The 20,172-nt window shown below is 36.2% G+C and overlaps 1 protein-coding gene across 1 annotated transcript; it reads right to left on the reverse strand.

The window, feature by feature from the left end:
- Positions 1–4,626: 4,626 nt before the first annotated feature.
- On the reverse strand, positions 4,627–6,225 carry LOC107674622 (G-protein coupled estrogen receptor 1-like). The gene has a single exon (XM_016468648.1). The coding sequence runs from the start codon at positions 6,000–6,002 to the stop codon at positions 4,941–4,943; it is 1,062 nt and encodes a 353-aa protein (XP_016324134.1). The 5' UTR covers positions 6,003–6,225; the 3' UTR covers positions 4,627–4,940.
- Between the last annotated feature and the right edge of the window lie 13,947 nt (positions 6,226–20,172).

Raw genomic sequence — 20,172 nt, forward strand, 5'->3', positions numbered from 1 at the left:
ATTGGAGTCATTTTGTAAATCATTCCTTACAAACTCAGGTTTTTAAAGTGAGTGTCTAGATTAACCCTTGTAGAGCTCATTGGGAAGCGGCTTTAGTTGCATGCTTTAATGTATTTATCACTTATCTTAATTTACATTGATCATTGGGTTGTAAATAAAATTACTCTACCTCAAAACGGTGTGCTGATTCTGTCACTTGAATGTGCTCAGGTTTTTAATTGTGAGTCTTGCAGGATACTAAAATGACAGCTACATAAGTCTATTATGACCAATGTCACTGGACCAATATTATCTTTTTTTTTTTCTTTCTGTTCATTAGTTTGTTGAACTAGTGTCAGACTCCTGGAAAGTGACTTGATTTGTAGCAGACTCTTCATCACAAGAGGGCATAATCGTATCATTTTGGCACAATTTACAACTAATCACAATCTGTCATCAAATTATATTTTGGTGTAGTGTTTTTCTCTTAGATGTGGCGTGCTACCATATTACTCTCACTATATACATTATATGCTGAATACACCTTATTTGTTAGCACTAGCAAATTACATTTATATGTAACATGAGATTATTACAATAGTATACCCGTCTCGATTATTGGGCAAAAACGCGGTAACGACGTTGCTCGCCAAATTAAACCTGCAATGTAGCATGCTAATCAAAGCATTTTCATTGTAAGTAGGCTATAATGTGCAGTATTCAGTAAGCTAGTTTTATTCGGAACTGACTGACACATTTCTTTGGGGTCAGCACACATTTATCGTTTAAGGAAGCTGCTTAATATGTTACTCGAGTCGACAATACTTTTCTCATCATTAATCTCTCAGTTGCCGTCGACTTTGTATATTTACTTGTATTATCTTCATTTATGCGCTCTGGCGTCCTCTTATGGCCAGTGGTGAGTGCACTCTTTATTTTGATTATTTTTTTAAGTATCTAAATGTTGTGGTTTAGTCTATACCAGGGATCCTCAAATCTGGCCCACGAGATCCACTTTCCTGCAGAGTTTAGCTCTAACCCTAATCAAACACACCTGAGCATGCTAATCAATGTCTTTGGGGATCATTAGAAAATCACAGGTAGGTGACTTTGATCAGGGTTGGAGCTAAACTCTGCAGCGCATTGGCCCTCCAGGGCAAGATATGAGAAACCCTGGTCTATACCATGCTTGGTCGATGTATTTATTTTGAGCCATTATACATTCAGAAGAGCTACACTCTTATTAGACTGAAACACTCCTATGCAAAGCTCTATTTGAACCTCTTGATGTTACCTAATTTGCCTCTGTTCTTTTTTTTCTTTTTCTAAGAAGATTTTAATATGTAAATGTAATTGTGGTTCAGATCTTTTATTCAAACTCATATTCCCTAAGCGTATGCATTAATTCTCACTACTTTAATTACCTCTGACAAAAGGATGCTGGAAGTCTTGTGGTGTTTCGTAAGCTTTCAGCTTATCATTCTACTCCAAACCACAATATTTCTATGGCATTTTGTTTATTTTTTGTAAAATGTGAATTATTTGGACAGATTCTTCTTTTGTGCTCAAATCTATTTTGAAGTATATTTGAGGTTTGTATTGTTTATGTGTGTGAGTACAGACAGGAAGCATGTAAACACTGGAAACTGTAAGACAGCATGAGTTCTGATAAATAGATTCAACCGCATCAAAAGAGAAATCTCATAGACAACTGGGACAAACATATGCGCTAGGACGCAATGACGTCAGGCCCTGCTCCAGTCCCAGCTGCAGACACACACTCTTCTCACAGTCTCTCCCTCACCTCTTGCTCTTTGTCTTTCTCAGAGTCGTCCCGTGTCTATTTATTTGTATTTATACAGATACGAAATTAACATGTCTCACTGACTCTTTCCCAGGGGATGGATTGTGGGGGTCTGGATTTCAACTCAGTTGTCTGTCATTATTTCACTTGTCTGTATCTGTGATGCTCACATCCTAAGGCTGTTCTCATCATGGATTCTCAAATCTCTTTTAGAGGCACACAACCTTACCCATGCCCTATAGGTCTGTCTGAGACACAAGTTTCCTGCAAGTCACTCTTTTGTTTCTCTCTTTATGTGTGGGTTGGCTTTTATAATATGTAACTGAGTAAATATGTTAATGTTAATGGTGATTTCCATACAAATTCATTAAAAGTTATTCAAACAATGCTTACATGTTTTTCCCAGACTGGGCTGTTACAGCTGGAAAAACATTTCTTGGTTTTGCCAGGCTGTGTCTTATTTTTATTTCTTGCAGACTATGCCAGAGCTGCATGTTCTGTTGCGCTGGTCTATATTAAACAAACTCTCTGTATCAGCACCCAGCACTCCATACTGACATATGCTTGTGATTATCAACAACAGTTGCATTATTATAACTGATACATGCTGTCAAATACATTTTATCAAGAGTATGTCAAAAACCAACAAATGGGTTTCAGATCAACAAGCATTTTCTCCATTGATCTCAGTGTTTTCATATCCTGTCTCTAGAGCAGTGTTTATTATTTATGTATATGCCATTACAGTATTTATTACTTTTATTTTAATTTTGATATTTCCAAATTTAATTGAAATTTTAGTCAGTTTTAGTTATTTTACTATTTCTGCTTATACTTATTTAGTTTGTTTGTTTTTTAAGTTGTTTTTTTTTAGTTAAAATTAAACTAATATTTATATGAAATTGATTCCAGTTTTATTTCTATTAACAAAAATGGTTTTGGTTTTAGTTTTAAAACCAACACTGCTCCAGTGTGAGTTTATGGCTCAGGTGATTGACTCAAAAAGGTCTGTGAGCAGAACCGGGGCATGCAGGACACATTGAGAAGCAATGTCTAAATCTCACAAAAACATTTCAAGGTCACATCTCACCCCAAATTCAAAAAGAAAATTTTTTATGTAAATAAACTAAGCCTTTTTAGGTCCATTAAGACTTTGACTTGGACTGTGACATTATTTACATGACAGTTTTCCCACACAAATCTAGACTTTTTACATTTTTGTGTGTTTTATAATTCACAATAGACTCCTGATTCTAATTACATTCTCATTGCTGTAATACAGTAATAATAATAATAATAATACTACTACTACTAATAATAATAATCATCACTTACAGCAGCTTGTCTGTATACAGTAGACTTTATCATGGCCAGCAGGAACATATCCAGTATGTACTTTTATTGGTTGAAATGTGGCTGATTATTATTAAAGATGTCTACTTTTTCATAATATGATAGGCACTAAAATGTGCCCTATATTAAATCACAGTCTGCATTAGCTGTTTGTGCAGGCCAGTCAATTTCCTGTGCCATTTGCCATAGATAACAAACAATAAGTGATTTACCTGTGGAGTAAATATTTAATTGTACTATACTACAATCTTGTTTTCCATCTAAGAAGGGAATAAACCAATTATGCATCAATATCCCCTCACCTTTCTATTTACATTCTAGTGTAGCAGACAGCTTTCTTCAAACTAACAGTGCAAACCTAGTGGTCTTATTACAAAATTGACAACCATTTTATACTTTATTGTGAAAATTGGGCTATTTATTTATTCATTCTGCTTTTTCAGGCTCAAATGCATTATACCATTATATTGATCATTTTGTATGGTGTACTGCTCAACAAGAAAAAAAATCCCAAGGGACCTCATTTTGAATTCCTCATTTTCTTTGTGTTTGTTTATCTTTGTTCAGTTTTACTTGGGAAAAAGCCCTCAGACTGCCACTGTGTTTATGAATAATTTGAGTCATATATTGTTTTAGCCCTGGGCACGAGAGGGCTCTCTCTAGGGGAAAATATCAGCTTCCTGTTATCAAGACGCTCTTGTTATCATTTCGTAATCATTTGTAATATCTCAATATGAAAATAGCGTACATTTAAATGATACTTAAATCATCCCGACACATTTTGGACAGTGCAACAATCATTTCAAGTCTTATCGTGTATCCATATTAATATCCATACAGTCTTGACAGTGGACACTTTGTTTCTAAATGAATTAGACCTTATTGGAATTACTTCCTTCCTATACAGTTCAAAGCAATCTACTGCAATCTCTCCTTGTTTTTGCTGATAGAGTGCACTCATGAGAAAATGAGCGGAATGGGAATGCAACAAATAACTCTGGATCAGGTAAACCGCAGTGCTGGACATCGCATTTCCGAAGTCTTGAATAATCTGTTACATAGATTATATGCTGGAAACAGGAGCCAACACCTGGGTTTAGTGTCGCTAACACTTGTCCAAATGAGCAGTAATCCACCAAATATGCTTGCATTGAACTGAATTTACTTTAATGTTTCCCTAATGATGTATTTGTGTAAACCTAGAGATGACCATTACCTTTTCAGACATTAGTACTGTTTACCACTGTTTATGGAATCCCTAAAATTGGCTGGGAGTAAATCTTACACTCTTGAAAATTTCGAAAGATTCTCACGTTTTTAGCATCCCCCAGTGAAGATGTCCTGAATGGAAAATCCTACAAAATATGCATTTATTCAGTCTTGAAGCAGAACAGACTAAGTTGTCGATTGTGTCCGTGTCAATAGCATTAATATATGAAAAGGAGAATATATGTAACAATAACTCAGATGGGAAATGGGTTGCAGGTGCTTCCATTACTTTATTTGTGCCCTTAAAATGGACTCCGAGAATATCATCCTATAAAAGTCTTCATTGTGACATGCTGTCCTATTATTTCTATTATTTGTAAAAGGTAGCCATAAGCCAAGCTCTGCATCTGTGTTTTATAATCCCCTTCATCAGCAGGTGATTCACCCTGAATAATCCTTGTTTTGCTCAGCCGAATTAGGCAGTCTTCACGACGTCAAGCTAACCCAAAGATCTCTCTGTCAATTCATGATCAAGTTCTGGAAAGCGAGGCAAGGCAGATGACAACTTCAGGAACTGCAGGTCGCCACACCTGCGCTACACTTCGGACTCGCTCCTGACAGGGATGTGCAAATCCAGGGTGTGATTACAGAAGCGGTAGACCACAGACCAGCTGGCCTTCCTCTTGATGAAAAGCCGCAGCTTGTCCCTGAAAGTCTCCCCGAGGAAGCTGTAAATGATCGGGTTTAGGCAGCTGTTGGAGAACGCAGCCAGGTTGACGATGTGTCCAGTCAATGGGTAGTCGTGCCACAGTGTGGTGTCGCTGCGTTTCGACGGGTCTGCCGTGCCTTGGAGCAGCTGGATGCTAATGAAAACATTCTCAGGTAGCCAGCAAATAAAGAACACCAGCACCACCACCACAATCATGCGCAGGGCCTTCTGCCGGCGCGGCCACAGTCCCCTGTGCTTCTGGGCCCGCATGAGGATGCGGACGATCAGGGAGTAGCACAGGCCGATGATGGAGAAGGGCACCAGAAATCCGATCGTCACCTCGAGCCACTGGATCTCAAAGACATTGGCGAAGCAGAAGTGCACCTCGCCGGTGTGTTGTGTCTGCACAATGGTGAAAGGAAGCAGAGTCGCCAGGATGGAGGCCATCCAGATGAGGATGCAGCTGAGTTTGGCGTGCTGCATGGTTCGCAGTGGACTGCTGCTCATAGAGTTAGCGAGAGCAATGTATCGGTCGAAACTCATCCATGTCAGGAAGAAGATGCTGCTGTACATGTTCACCTGGAGGAACAGCGACATGAAGGTACAGAGGACGGCGTAGTCGTAGTACTTCTCATTGAGATTGAAGACCTCGATGAGCGAGTCCACCACCAGAATAAGGTCCGCCACGGCCAGGTTGACGAAGTACAGATCAGGGATGGTCATCTTGTCCCTGTGGTTGAGGTTGACCACCAAAATGAGGATGTTCCCAATGAAGCCAATGGGGAACAGCAATATGGTGTACAGGCAGGAGAGAAACAGGCCGATGACGTAAAACTCATAGGTGTCTATGCTCTCTTTCACATCGGTTAGGTTGAAGTCATACAAAGCATTGAACTGCTTAGTGTCATTTATGTAAATCTGAATCACAGTGGTAGTCTGCTCTTCCATACTGGCCGAGTCTCTGTTTTAGATGCTGTGAATGATGTTACATACTTCATTTGTGTCAGTGCCCAGTTCGCCTTGTAGAGAGCATCCTTCATTGAGCCTCCATTCGCATTTTGACGGCACCCGGTTGTTTACAAGCAGACGCTCAAGGTTTGATAGATTCCACCCAGACAGTTTCGCCTCTGGAGATGCAGCCAGGGTAGAAGACCTCCATTTTCAGGGCAGTCTCTCAGCTATGGAGGCTGCCTGGGCTTGTGTGATCCATGGCACCAACACCAAGAGTTACTCCTTAGGGATTGTGCTTCCTTTTTTTCTTTTGCACACTTTGCTCTTCACACGTGTTCAATCCAGTGCAGTCTGGTCTCCTCCAGTCCATGAGCATGATTTTTTTAGTGCACCAATGACACCACCACTGTGACACCTGATCAAGCGAGAGAGAAATGAGGAAAATAATATCTGAAGAACAAAACATTCTTTTGGCATCACCCAAAAATGTCATTTTGTCATCATTTATTCACCCTTATGTCATTCCAAACCTTTATAACTAGATATATGTTATTGTCCATGTAATGAAAGTCAGAGTCTAAAACAGAAAACGGATCCAACACACTTTCGCTAAATGGACAAAAAAACACTAAAACATTTGTCTAAATATCAGAATGAAATCAGACAGGTTTGGAATTACATGAGGGTGAGTAATTGTTTTTGAATTTTTAGGTGAACTATCCCTTTAATGTAAGTATTATGTTAAATATCTGCTTTTGCAGCCCTCATAACAGTTTTTAATTGATTTACCTTAAGGCTTGAGTGTCTACAAGCTTATTAAAATGCAAAGCAATGTCTTAAACAGATGCATTGAAGCACCCTGAGCTGGCAGACACATGTGCTAAACTCACAACTATTAAAGAGTAAAACGGCAGGCTGTACAACTGCTTCATAGTGATAGATACAATATTTGATTTTCCCCACAGGAACATAGGCTAACTGCACTAGATAACTCTTCATTCATAACTGATTTTTACTACGCGCATGTATTGTGATTTTGGAGAGAAAGACTGTCCAAGGTAGTGAACTGTAATGATTTTCTACTGACATAGAGTTAATGAGTGTCAAAAGGAAATAGAATCTCATTATAATAGTAATTTCAGATTAATATTCCACGGTATCATGAATAATGATGTGTAATGAATTAAATCTAATGCTTCCATGCTAATTAAAACACTCATTATGCAATAATTACCATATATTTGGAAAGGATATATAATGTAGGTATTTAGATACAGGATCTGTATTAATCCGAATCAAATTGGTAAACAAATGCAAGAATTATCTTAGTGAGTACTAAAATTAGGAATGGCAGAAAAGATTGACCTTCAGTGAGCAGTCAGGGCATATCTGACTTTTTACTTCCTACATAGATGAACTATGCCTTTCTCAAATATAATTCACCAGAGCCAAATTAAATGTGCATAACTTTAATCACAACGAAGACTACATCAATTTTGTAACGAGAAAGAAACTCAGTGATTTTAATGAGCTCTATGTGAGCTGTCTGGACTCGAAATAAATTCCGGAATAAATTCCCAGTGAAACTGGTCGGCACACTGCAGAAAAGTCTAAGAAGTGCAGCCAGGTTTCCAAAATTAGACTACTTATTTTCAGTCTTTTGCAGATGGTTTATTATGAGCATAAAGGTTTGGATATTTGGACACTGTAAATGGTTTTGACAACCCATGCACAGTGCAATCAAAGGCAATCTTCACTTTGATTGACAGTTTGCAATATTTATCTCTCAATTAAAATGTAGGAAAAAATATATTTAGAAAAATATGTCACTTTAATGTTTCTGTTAATAATTTTATTCTATATATATATATATATATATACTGTATGAACACAATATTTGTATGGCATATTAAGTGCCCATTAAACTAAACAAATATAAACTACAACATTATGTAATGCTTGCTTTCATTTTAGAAATACCATAACAAACAGAACTGTGAGTGTCTTAGTCTGATCCTGTAGCTGTAATTCATTCTCAACTGCAGACCCATTCAGATGTCATCACTGCATAATAGATAAAGGAAGATTTGTTATTGCCTAAAATTACATCTCCTTCAAAAGACCCTGTAGGACAATATAATTCTTTCCCAAAAGGGAATCTGCGCGTTTACTCACAGATGCAAAATGACATGAGCAATTTGTCAATTTATTAGTGATGGAGTAGTCACATCAACAGAAGACAAGCACACAAGCACCCAGATAATTGAAAGGCTCATTTGGAAAATGTGTGTGTGTGTGTGTGTGAGAGAGAGAGAGAGAGAGAGAGAGAGAGACTGCACATTATGATGTGTCTCAACCAGGAGAATGACTTCTTTATCAAGTGTTCATCTATTTGAAATCTCTGCAGTGCATCTGTGAAATTAGTGCACCTGTTGAAAAGACCATCTTACACTAGCATGAATTTGCATGATGTTCCAGGCTGCTTTATTCTGGTTTATGGTGCTTTGGTGCTGGTCTAGCAGGTGCACCAGCATAGTCATGCTATTCTAATACAAAACTAAACAGGTGAAGCTGGTCGACTAGCACTGTCTTTCTATTGTCTTGGTTAAGAGAGTTAACCGTCATATTCTGTTTGGGTTATGAGAGACTGCATGGCCATTTCAATAGCTCACACTGTACTTGACATTCAAGTATCAAGTTGATATTTCATGACTTTCATGACCAAATTTTGTGAGAAATTATTGATAAAATATTTTAAGTAAAAATAATAATAATATATAAAACAAAAAAACATGTTACTTACATTTGGGGACTGACAGAAACCAGATAAAACAAATACAATTAATTTTCACATGATACGTCATTTATTAATATTTTGAATTAGCTTTTATTTTTTATATTTTCAGTTTTCATTTTACTTTAGATTTTGCAATTTTATGTGCTTTTCTCATTTTTATTATTTTTTTTATATTTATATTTAGCTTTATTTTATTTCAGTTTTATACATTTTAGTAATTCAACTTCAACATATTTTAAAGGCAATATTTCTCATTTTCATTGATGTTTTTTAAGTTGATATTTCTCATATAATAAGTATATTTGATCTTTTTTGTATTCTAATAGTTTTAGTTAATAATAATAATCCTGACACACATTAGCAGTACATTCCTAAGAGTTTACTTTGATTTGTTTTATTGTCTTTTTTTCTGAAGGAAACAGCAACAAGGGTATTACATTGTAAAACAGTAATTTTTCTATATGACTACTTTGATGAGGGTTAAAAGGTTCAATTCAAAGTTACTGTTATAAGTTTTCCCCATATGTGACCATGGACCACAAAACCAGTCATAAGGGTCAATTTTTGGAAATTGAGATTTATATAATAAGCTTTCCATTGATGTATGGTTTTGTTAGGATAGGACAATATTTGGCTGAGATACAACTATTTGAAAATCTGGAATCTGAGGGTGCAAAAAAATAAAAATATTGAGAAAATCGCCTTTAAAGTTGTCCAAATGAAGTCCTTAGCAATGCATATTACTAATGATAATACATTTTTGATATAATAACGGTAGGAAATTTACATAATATCTCCATGGAACATGATCTTTACTTAATATCCTAAAGATTTTTGGCATAAAAGAAAAATCGATAATTTTGACCCATACAATGTATTGTTGGCTATTGCTACAAATATACCCCAGCGACTTAAGACTGGTTTTGTGGTCCAGGGTCACATATAGCATTGGGCTCTCAGGTACCCGAATATAAAGAATGTAAGTCTATAGCGACAAAACATGAGTATCAAGAAGCCTGGTGGAAACACACCAGCATTGAAGAAAACACACACACACACAGTTTTCTAGCCGTTGTGGACTTTTCAACTGGGTTTGTCCCACAAATAAACGTAATGTCTAGTAACTAAGCTATTATGCGATTCATTTACTTCTCTCAAAAGTATTATTAATTAATAAAATCCATGAATAGAAAATAATAGAGTCAAAAGTCACTCACTTTATTTAAGAGGGCTTGCGATGCAGTCAGTGTAGAGTTGCCGCAGATTTGTAATTCCTTTACCGGGACAAGATCCACTGTCTGCGCCACCTACTGTTATAAGACAACTCGCTGCTGTCAGGGAGAAGGTCCAGAGAAGAATGTAACTACAGCTTCCCTCCTTTGTGGCCACTAGTTCACTAGCCACCCCTCTACTTCCTCCTTCTCTTCTCGCTCTTCTCTCAGCTCTGACTTTCCTCAGCACGACCACACGCATGTGGACAGCATCAATAGCAGGAGACCCACCAATGGCAGTTACTTAGCACAGGACATATGGCCGCTGTCGCGACTCATTTCATCTCTGTTTCGACTGCTGAGACATGCATGACACTAGTGCTCATTAGTCTAATTGTAGTTCAAAGAATGACGAAGACTTCACAAGGGCAGGTTCTTTTAAATGCTCCAGACCTGGGATGAGACGTCCCTGATGCAACGACTCTGATGATGAATAATCGAGTGTATTTAAAACACTTGGTCAGGTTTGAACTATTAAAGATGATGTAAAGTGCTTGTATAAGAGTGAGATGCAAATAAATGTCACTAACTTCTATAAAACTTTTTTTAAGAAAACAAAAATTTAAGAGATGGTTTTACAACGGTGTCATTTATGTTACAACATCTCTGAGAGAATGGAAACTATTCATAATAAGATTATACGTGAGAAGTTAATCATTTAGTGGTGCTGTACAATGTTAGATGGAGAACTGAAATGACCCTTTGTTTGGAGAATGAGTGGAAGCAAAGCTTTTGTCGGCCGTGAGATTACTGAGTCACAAACTATTATGCTTGTAATTCGATTTTCTGAACAGGGATGGATTCTGTTCACCTTATCAGCCTCTCTGTGTCAAGATGGGTTTACAGAAAGCTTGAAGGCTCTTTTATGTGCCGTCAACTACGTCTTCAAAGAGGTTTGTGTAGAACAACCTAAAGTCAATGGTTCGGTGAGGCTGTCTGCAATGAATCCCCGTCAGGCTGGCTGTAATGAATCCTCTTTTTTATCACAGAAAGAACAATTCAGACTCGAAAATCAACAGATATAGAACAATCCACGGATGTAAGCCGTTTTCTGTGAGACTTCCGGTTCATTAGCTGCTGTAGGGAAATAACGAGAAGAATAACAAAGTGCAGTAAATGGTAAAACTGTTTACACTACAAACCAGTATGTTCATAATTAAGATTATACATTAAAATAATATGGTAAGACACAGCAGTTTGCAATATCAAGCAGCAAAACGAGCTGTTTTGTACAGCTAAAAATAACTGGAAGCGAATGTCACTGGAAACCAGACCAATGAAATTTGCAAATGGCTGTGCCCGCATTTAAGGCTTAATTTAACATCTGTAGTTGTTTTCTGGATTTCTTTCAGTTTTAGGGAAACCCTCTGGGGAACTGGTCTCTTGGGTCTGGTCCATAATCCGTCACTGGTCTGAATGTCAAGTGAGGGGGAAAAAGAAGTTAGCCAGCACTACTGAAAATTTTTTTTGTATTGCTGTCAAGCAAAGGAGGAACAAATTTGATCACCTTGAATTATGTCAGAGTGCATTATCTTTATGAAAATAATCATTTATTCTTGAGGGAACATGTTCAATGTTGTAACTCTTTTAAGAGCTTCCTGAGAAAACCAGTGAAACAAACCCAATGCTTAATGCCACACTGTAAAAAAAAATCTGTGACATTTACGGTAAAATACCGGCAGCTGTTTGCCAGAACTTCACCGTAAAAAATAGGGTAGCAACATTTTAGGTTTTACAGTTTTAACTTAAATTCACAATAAAATACCGTATTTCATTAACTGATGTAATGTTAATAAACCAACATATTGAAGTGTTAATATCTGTTTTGAACCATTGTAATGCACTGATAACCACCAAAAACTGGTGGTGATGAGAAAGTCACATGATGAACTAAAGCTCATCACAAACAGCTTTTCTAGAGCTGAGGAGGGCAATACTTATATATAGAAGGTGCACACAGTGTCATTCACACACACACTAAACCCCATGGTGACACACATGATACTGAAATAATGCAATAAACATTAATTTAACAACATTAGATGCAAGATTAAACCCTAGTGTACACAACTGATAAGAAAAACTAAGAAGAAACATGTTATTTCAACAAAAAAACATCAAATATGAAGTGTCATGTAGGGAATTCTGGGAGTGTCAATTTACGGATTTTCACTGTAAATTATACAATGACTTTTTCTTTTTAACTTCCAAAAACCATATTTTTAAAAGTATTTTACTGTAAAATTACATTAAATGTAATTACATTTATTCACCGTATATAGTATGGAAACTTACTGTTAACCAGTTAACAGGTTTTTACTGTAGCATTTTTACAGTCTTTTACTGTTAAAATCACAATCAACGTAAACTCAGCACACCTGAAACGAGGATAGGTACATGGGAACAAAATCAAACAAAAAGTTGAATCAAAAATAAGTAACGAACCCGCACACTATCAATACTTGCTAATTCTTAAACTTTATTAAACGCAACGTTTCATTTGCGAAAAATTAAACATTGCGTTTAATACTGTTAAAATCACAACTGGCTTCTGGGCTCTACTTCTAAACATCAAAACACTTTAGTTTAAACAGTCATTTTTAGAATGCTAATTAACTGATAGTTAACTGGCACATAATAATTAATATTATATAACAAAATAACAACTTGAAATGCAGTTATAAATATATGCACCCGACACATAATTTTTTTCATAATTTAGCTGTTTCATGAGTGACATTTTGCTTTAGAATTATTTGTTTGACAGTTTAAATTAGCTTACAAACCATTAAACTTATAAGACGTAAATCCATGATAATGAGACAACAGGCCCCTCTATTAAGGCATGTTTTCACAAAAGGTCAGCTAAATGCACTTGTACATGTGAATTGTACGTACAAAAAACAGGGTTAAAGGTTTAGCCATAAACTCAAAAGGGTCTATCTATATATATGTTTAATAAATACACTATAATTTGCATAAAAATTGAGAAAATGGAAGGAGATTATTTACTGTAAAATGACAGATATTTACCAGTGTTTTTTTTCCTTCTTCTTCTTGTATTATTTATATATCATGGCTGTATTCATTAATATTTTGGTATTAATATTTTCATTAATATTATTAGCTTTTATTTTTTATAAACTTCGTTTAAGGTTTAGTTATTTTGTTATGTGCTTTTCTCATTTTATTAGTTTTGATTTTGGACATCATAGCTTAATTTTTTTATTTTCAGTTTTAGTGTTATTTATCAAGAATAACAGCAATATTTACAGATATTTGATGAGTTTCAAATTTGCTACCTTTTATGCTGTTAATTTTAGGCCGAATAAAATTTAAACAGATGAAATAGTCCTCATAGAACAAGGGATTCAATCCTGAATAATTAAAATTTTTTGTTATGCTTGTGCTTTTAATTACAGTCCCAAAGTCTCCACCTGCACCCAAGTAACATTTTCCCAGAGGTGTTGCTCTTAAATAGGGAGGCTGTTGTTTGTCTCCCTCTGTTAAACTCTCTATCAATGCAATTTTCACAGGGACTCATAGAACAATCTGGAGGGAACTGATTAATTACGATGCCGGGAACAACTGATGAGTTACAGACAGCATGAAACTGCTTTTCTCACTTTACATGCCTGACCGTGTCCCTCTGTAGGGAGGTAATTACATTTGTTGGGTGGCAACATGTGGTGGAAGCTTGGTGCTCTACAACCTGCGTGTATTAGTGTTAAATGCAAACTGAGTGTCACAATCTTCCCTCACACATTTACGTGTTAATGGCGTGGCGTGATGTTCTAGGAACTGTGCTGTATCTAAAAACAGTCCTACTGTGAGCTCTGAAGATCCATCAAATGAGTTGATACACTCCGCATTGTAGAGACAGAGCACTAAATAACGAATCTTTTCATTTGGTTCACTTGTTCTGAGACACTGAACAATAGTGCTATAGGATCATAATAGACTGAAAGGAGAGTTTGATCTAACACTCGAACTGAATGATAATTGATTGAAAGCACCCGTATTACTGCACATCTATTCACAAGGGTTGTTTTCCACACAAAGGTGAGCCACTGACTGACAACCCTTACGAAAAAGAAGTTTATTCAAGTGTGCTACTAGTATACCTCTTTTAAACTAAAAATAGGAAAGTATACTTTTAGTCTACTTTTTATGTACTTCTCATAAATGGGCTTTATGTACTTCTCAGAAATATACTTAAAATGACATTTAAGTATACTTGACTTATACTTAGAAAAAGTCTAAATATATTTTAGCTATAATTGTGCTCCTAGAATCCGTGTTTTCATTGTTATACGGTAGGGGGTGCTAGTACACATCTTCTGTACAGAATTTCCAAAAAACACAAGTGAAGAAGAAACCGAAACAACAGATGCTTCCACATGTAATCTATATATGTATAATATATATGTGAAGTCTAAAATTCTGAAGTTTATAATAAACAAATATTATTTTATTATATTATATTATTACAATTTCAGTGAAAAAAATTAACATAAATTTCAGAATGTCTTTGGATTATTACATTTTTGCTTTAATAACAGCAGCACTCAAGCTGCATGAACTCAACATATTTGTATAAAACCCAATAATATTTTCCAGCATGATTTGAGATGATCCAAACAGCGTCTTGAGTTTCATTGGAAGAAGAACAAACAGACATCTGTACAAAACACACACACACACACACACACACACATATATATATCCCACATCTTAATATAATTATATATATTATATACATTATAATATCATTTTTCTCCATAACATTTCTTTGTTAAAATTTTTTTGAATCCTTAAATGTTCTGGTTATTTCCAGGTTTAAATTAGATTTTTCATCCCATCTCAGACCTTGGACCACACTGTATGTTTCATTGATGCTCACAAAGGAGAAAGTAGTTAATCTAATCTGAGAGTGTTAATGCATTACTAGAGATACATGTAAAATGTATGGCTATATGGCTATTTTCATGGTTGGATGACTGGAACATTATTATGAAACATGTAAACATTTAGATCACGTATACTGACCCATAAATTGAGCTATGAGAGCAAACATGAAATATGTTTACTATATCAAAGTGTTTTTGGAAACAACACTTAACAGAAAGAAACCGTGTCAGGATGATGTCTTCTAGAGCGCCATTCCTGTGGTCTGGTGGAGACACACTTGTCACGTTGAGTAGAAAGACACAAGGGACATTCTTACTCAAAAAGACACACTCTCCCTACCTTCCAACCCACACAACCACAGCGTCAAACACGGCCAACTTGGGCACTCTCCCCTGTGTGGTTCCCATGGTCCAATTCTTAGATGGTCTGCTGACACCAGGATTTCATTGTTGTTGTTTTTCCAAATCTCTGTTACATTTGCAAAGAGGAAAAATATCGAGCCGGTCTGGCAGCGTGGAGCGTGGAGGATTGGGTTTCAGCCATCTGCTGTAGTCTGGGTCTCTCCAGCAAGGCTGGACTGTCTTTCCACATCGGGTCTGATTTATCAAAGCATGCAGTTCATGCCAGATCATTTTGGTGGTGCAAAAGGAGGAAGGGAGCGTGTAATCGCCTAAGGCATTCGATGTGCCAATCATAGATTGTTCTGGTGGAAAAATGATAACATTATCTAAAGAGTGGTAAATCTGGGTCCCATGACTGAATTGACCCATCCCATTTCTCCGCGCTTATGGGGGTTAGAATAGAGGTAGGTTGGGTAAACCAGACATGTAAATACAAAGCTCCTGACCCATTTTTATAATGTCATACAGATAGAAAAGGGGTCAAACTTCACCCATTTGACAGTTTTAAATCTTTTAGTCAGGCTGTCATTGTATTTTTATATATAAATACAGAATAGTGTTTCACCATAATGTAGTAACTGAATGAGTTGGATTGCCTGATGTGACCCTGAACTTCCAAAAGGAATCGCTGTCCTAATTTTTGTTAGAGATCTGGGCAAGAGCCAAGTCAAACAGCAAAAACTTTAAGAGACAAACCAAATGTGCAACCTTGGTGGTCTAGTGTGGCCGATTTAAGCTGGGTCTGCAAAACAATGACTTTTTAAGCTCAACCCAAGTTTACTTTGAAACAAGACCAGAGACCCTGGCTTATTAGGGGTAAATTGAGCTCATGTCCGGAGTTAGAACATTATTCGGGATGTGTTATCCAATACGTGGGATTTAAAACCTGTTGTGCAAACCTCTTGCCTGTTTGCCATTGGATTTTGAGTTAATTATTTAGAGTCTTTCAGATTAAGGAAACTGTGAAGACATGTTTTGAGGTCATTGGAATGATGAGAGGTTCTATTAAGAGAATAAACACGGGCTGTTTCAACATCACTAAAAAAACAAAGCCATCGTGGTCGCTTGCCTTCTCTTTGGGCGGGACATACCAACAGGATGTTGAACTTTCATGCAGGTGTGGATTTCTGGGTAAAGCTTCAGCAATTTAGTGGGGGAGGTTGCCTCATCCACCTGTCTCTAGAAAGCACGTCCTGTTGAGTGATTATAAAGAGTTTTTAACATCATAAGATAAAGCACATGAGAAATATATGGAATAATGTACAGTTAGCCAGGAATTAAAGTGGAAAAAGAAACTGTGATCGTTTGTTTTTCCCTTTTGTGACATATAACCAAGTAAATCTGCTTCTCAGAAAAAAAAAAATGTAAGGAACTTGATTTTGTCCATGGTCAATCATTTATATAAACACTGCAATAGTCCATAAAAATAAGAATTGTCAATTCTGATTTTGTGAAGTCTTTCACTATGAAAAAATATATTACAATTGTCAATTACAATTTACAAAACAAACAGCCTAGACACAAGCAAATGCTGCAACAATATTACAGTAATATAAATACTGAAATCCTATGAGGTAATTTTGACTACAATCAATAACTGAGACACAAGATTACATTTGTATGAAACATGAAAGTGCGAGTCAGTGGTGAGATGTGAAAGCAGTGCCTTATAGTGTTGCTACAGATGTGAATATTTATATCTGACCACTGAATGCAGTGATTGACCAATCAGAATCAAGTATTCCAGAGAGATGTGTGAGGTGAGGTAAATATCCAAGTTGGCATCAATTGCTGCAAAAAGAGAAAGTGTATTGATTATGGCTCGTGCTTGTGAGGTGAACTGTTAGGTTCTGATTTGCCCTTCTTTAATTATTAATGGAGAAAGGCATCCATGGCATCCATTATTTTATTCAGTCCAAATGTAGTTTATTCTATACAGATGTAAAAATGAAAAACAGCTGAGCGGATCTGTGCTTTGACAGTTCTGTATTTAGCAGACCCAGCAAATTTGGGTTTTGTTTAGGTTGTGTGTACAAAACAATTTCTGCATGCTTTGGCAAAAACAAGAGTTTGAACATGCATATATGAAGCAAAGGCATGCAGAGGCAGTGACATGAGTATGAAGGGTCCCTTTCAAAGTAGATTAAAGGGCTGTTCTTAATGCAACGGTGCCTCAATTTGGTTAAGCTCAAATTTCATCCCCTCTAAAGTAATTACAAATGTGGCCAGTCAAGAACAGTTTGGCTGACGGATCTATTGAAAATAAAATGACTACAAACACAAAATATATGTCTGTAATGCTTTTCACAGACACTATCAGTTGCACATTTACTGGTGTTTCTTTAACAATGAAAATTTTGGCCCTATGGAAAATAAATGTTCTTAAAACTTCATGACTTTTCAGGTATAATTATTTAATATATACAATGTCCAGCAGTGGACATATTCAACAAAAATGATAATTCACCAATTAATTTAGTCTTTTTAATACATTACATTTAAAACTTGCAATTAACACAATAAATAAATAAATGATTTGTCTTTCTTTAGATTGTCAGTTTTTAAATTTAATTCGTATTCAACATGGCTTTTGTATATTTACAATTAGGACATGGATAAAACAATAACATATCTTAATTAAAACTAAACTAAAATAATGTTATTGTCTCATTTGATTTCATCCAGTGTAAAATAAAATGAATAAACAATAAAATAATGTTATTGTCTTGCTTGATTTCTGTGTAAAATAAAAAAATAATAAAACAAAACAATGAAGGTATGGTAAAATGTTTTCAAGTATGGTGAGCCTTCCAAGTATGTGACCTTCATGTAACAAAAAGAAAATAGTTGAAGAAATACACTTACGATAAAGTTTGGGAGTGTTATGCCAAACAACATGGAATTGTTCATGTTTCCTGGTTGGTTCCTTGTATAACATTCTGATACTCACCATGGATCCACTGTTCCATATCAGACAATGTTGTTCTTGTGTTGTGACAGACGGATATGTTGCGCTGGCGGTGTTCAGAAGCCAAAACAATTCTCAGAATGTCTAGAATGTTCTTCTTTCACAGGAGTTTTGTGGCTTGGTTTGGGGATGCCACAGGCACTTCAGAGAGACTGCACACAGTGCTGCGGCCTAAACGGGGCCCCTCGGTCTACTCCCACTCTGACCAAGCTCGCTTGATTCCAGACACACACACACACACCGCTGACTCTGTTGACTAGAGGTACCCCCACTGCGAGTCAGTATATAACAAAACCCAGGTGAGTTCTTATTCTGCGAGCATCAACACTGCAGCGTCTTAGGTCAGCTAAGCGAATCGCTTGGTAAAGATTATTTGAAATAGTCAACACTGGACAGTCTCTTTACAATTTACTCTACAAACATTTAGATGGTTTGGAATGATGTATTCCTATTTAAACTGCAAACGAAAAATGTTTGACTTTCATACATAACGGCAATAAAATAAAGTCCTTTTTTGATTTTAAAGGGGACATCGGATGCAAACTTCACTTTTACATGGTGTTTGCATATAAATGTGTCTTAGCAGTGTGTGGACACAAGTTATTTTTTCAGTCGCTGTGAACAGAGCTGTTTTTGACAAGGTAAGAGCCTAAAGATTCATACCAACTTGTGGAAAATGGGCATCCGATGTCCCCTTGAAAATGCTTTCTTCTATCCCAGTCAACTATAAGGAAGTTTTTTTTTTCTAACAGTGCACTTTTTGTTTAAGGATCCTAACCAGCCTGACAGCAGATACATTGACTCAACAAATGACATATCTGTTTTTTTTAACCAATGGCGGCTGGAGATTTTTGGGAGATTGTTTCGGAAACCTGTAAGATAACAATAATTATTTTTGCAATGCATTTTATGTTTAACAAGTTATTTGAACTTAGCCAAACTCAACTTGTTATTGAAAGAGTTCATTATGCTACAGAATGTGTTTTTCAGAAATGAAGGCAGTTGTCAACTGAAGAACAAGCAGAACATGTCTTTCACAGTACTAATGTCTGTGGCTGTTGCTGCGCTGCAGATGGGCAACTAAACAAAATGTTTCTGCCAAAGAACATTTCAGTGTGGTTTTGCTCCTGGGCCCTGGCACTATTCTAAGGCTCGTACCAAGCAAGAAAAATATGTTTTGGCATCTGTGGCATAAACTATTTATTTTCTTTTTGTTGGTATGAATGAGTGAGTGTAGTCATCCATACCTGTTTTGTTGATGCAAACCAAAACAAGCTTCATCATCTGTCATCTGGAAAGCTGTGATGTTCTTAGATGTGGGGAATCAATGAAGAGCCAAGCAGGATTATATTCATGTTAGTTTATTGAACAAGTCTTTGACTCAGTATGGGACAGAGGATGAATGACACTTTAGTATCTAAATAAATCTCTGAGAAAATAATACTGTAATCTAAAATGGCATGTTTTTTTTTTTCCAGTAAATCTCTGAAGTACAATATATACACATTCTTAATATGATACATACTGGCATTAGCACGCTAACAGCCATAACATTGCGATTTGATGCCGTTTCATCGTTTATGATTAAGGGTTAACTGATTTTAATCCCCTTCATGACTTTAAATACATTCTTTCCTTTGCAAACATGAGTGGATTCAAATGACACTTCTTCACTCTTCCATTCACATACAGTGCTTTCTCTCCAATATATACTAATTTTGCATCCACGGACTCGAGAAAAACAAGAGTAAAGACATTTTCGATAATAACACCATTTACTAGCTTAAACTGTACTATTTCTCACCCTGCCTCTGAGTAT

Source organism: Sinocyclocheilus anshuiensis, unplaced genomic scaffold, assembly GCF_001515605.1.
Source record: "Sinocyclocheilus anshuiensis isolate Anshui unplaced genomic scaffold, SAMN03320099.WGS_v1.1 scaffold152, whole genome shotgun sequence".
Classification (NCBI taxonomy): Eukaryota; Metazoa; Chordata; class Actinopteri; order Cypriniformes; family Cyprinidae; genus Sinocyclocheilus; species Sinocyclocheilus anshuiensis.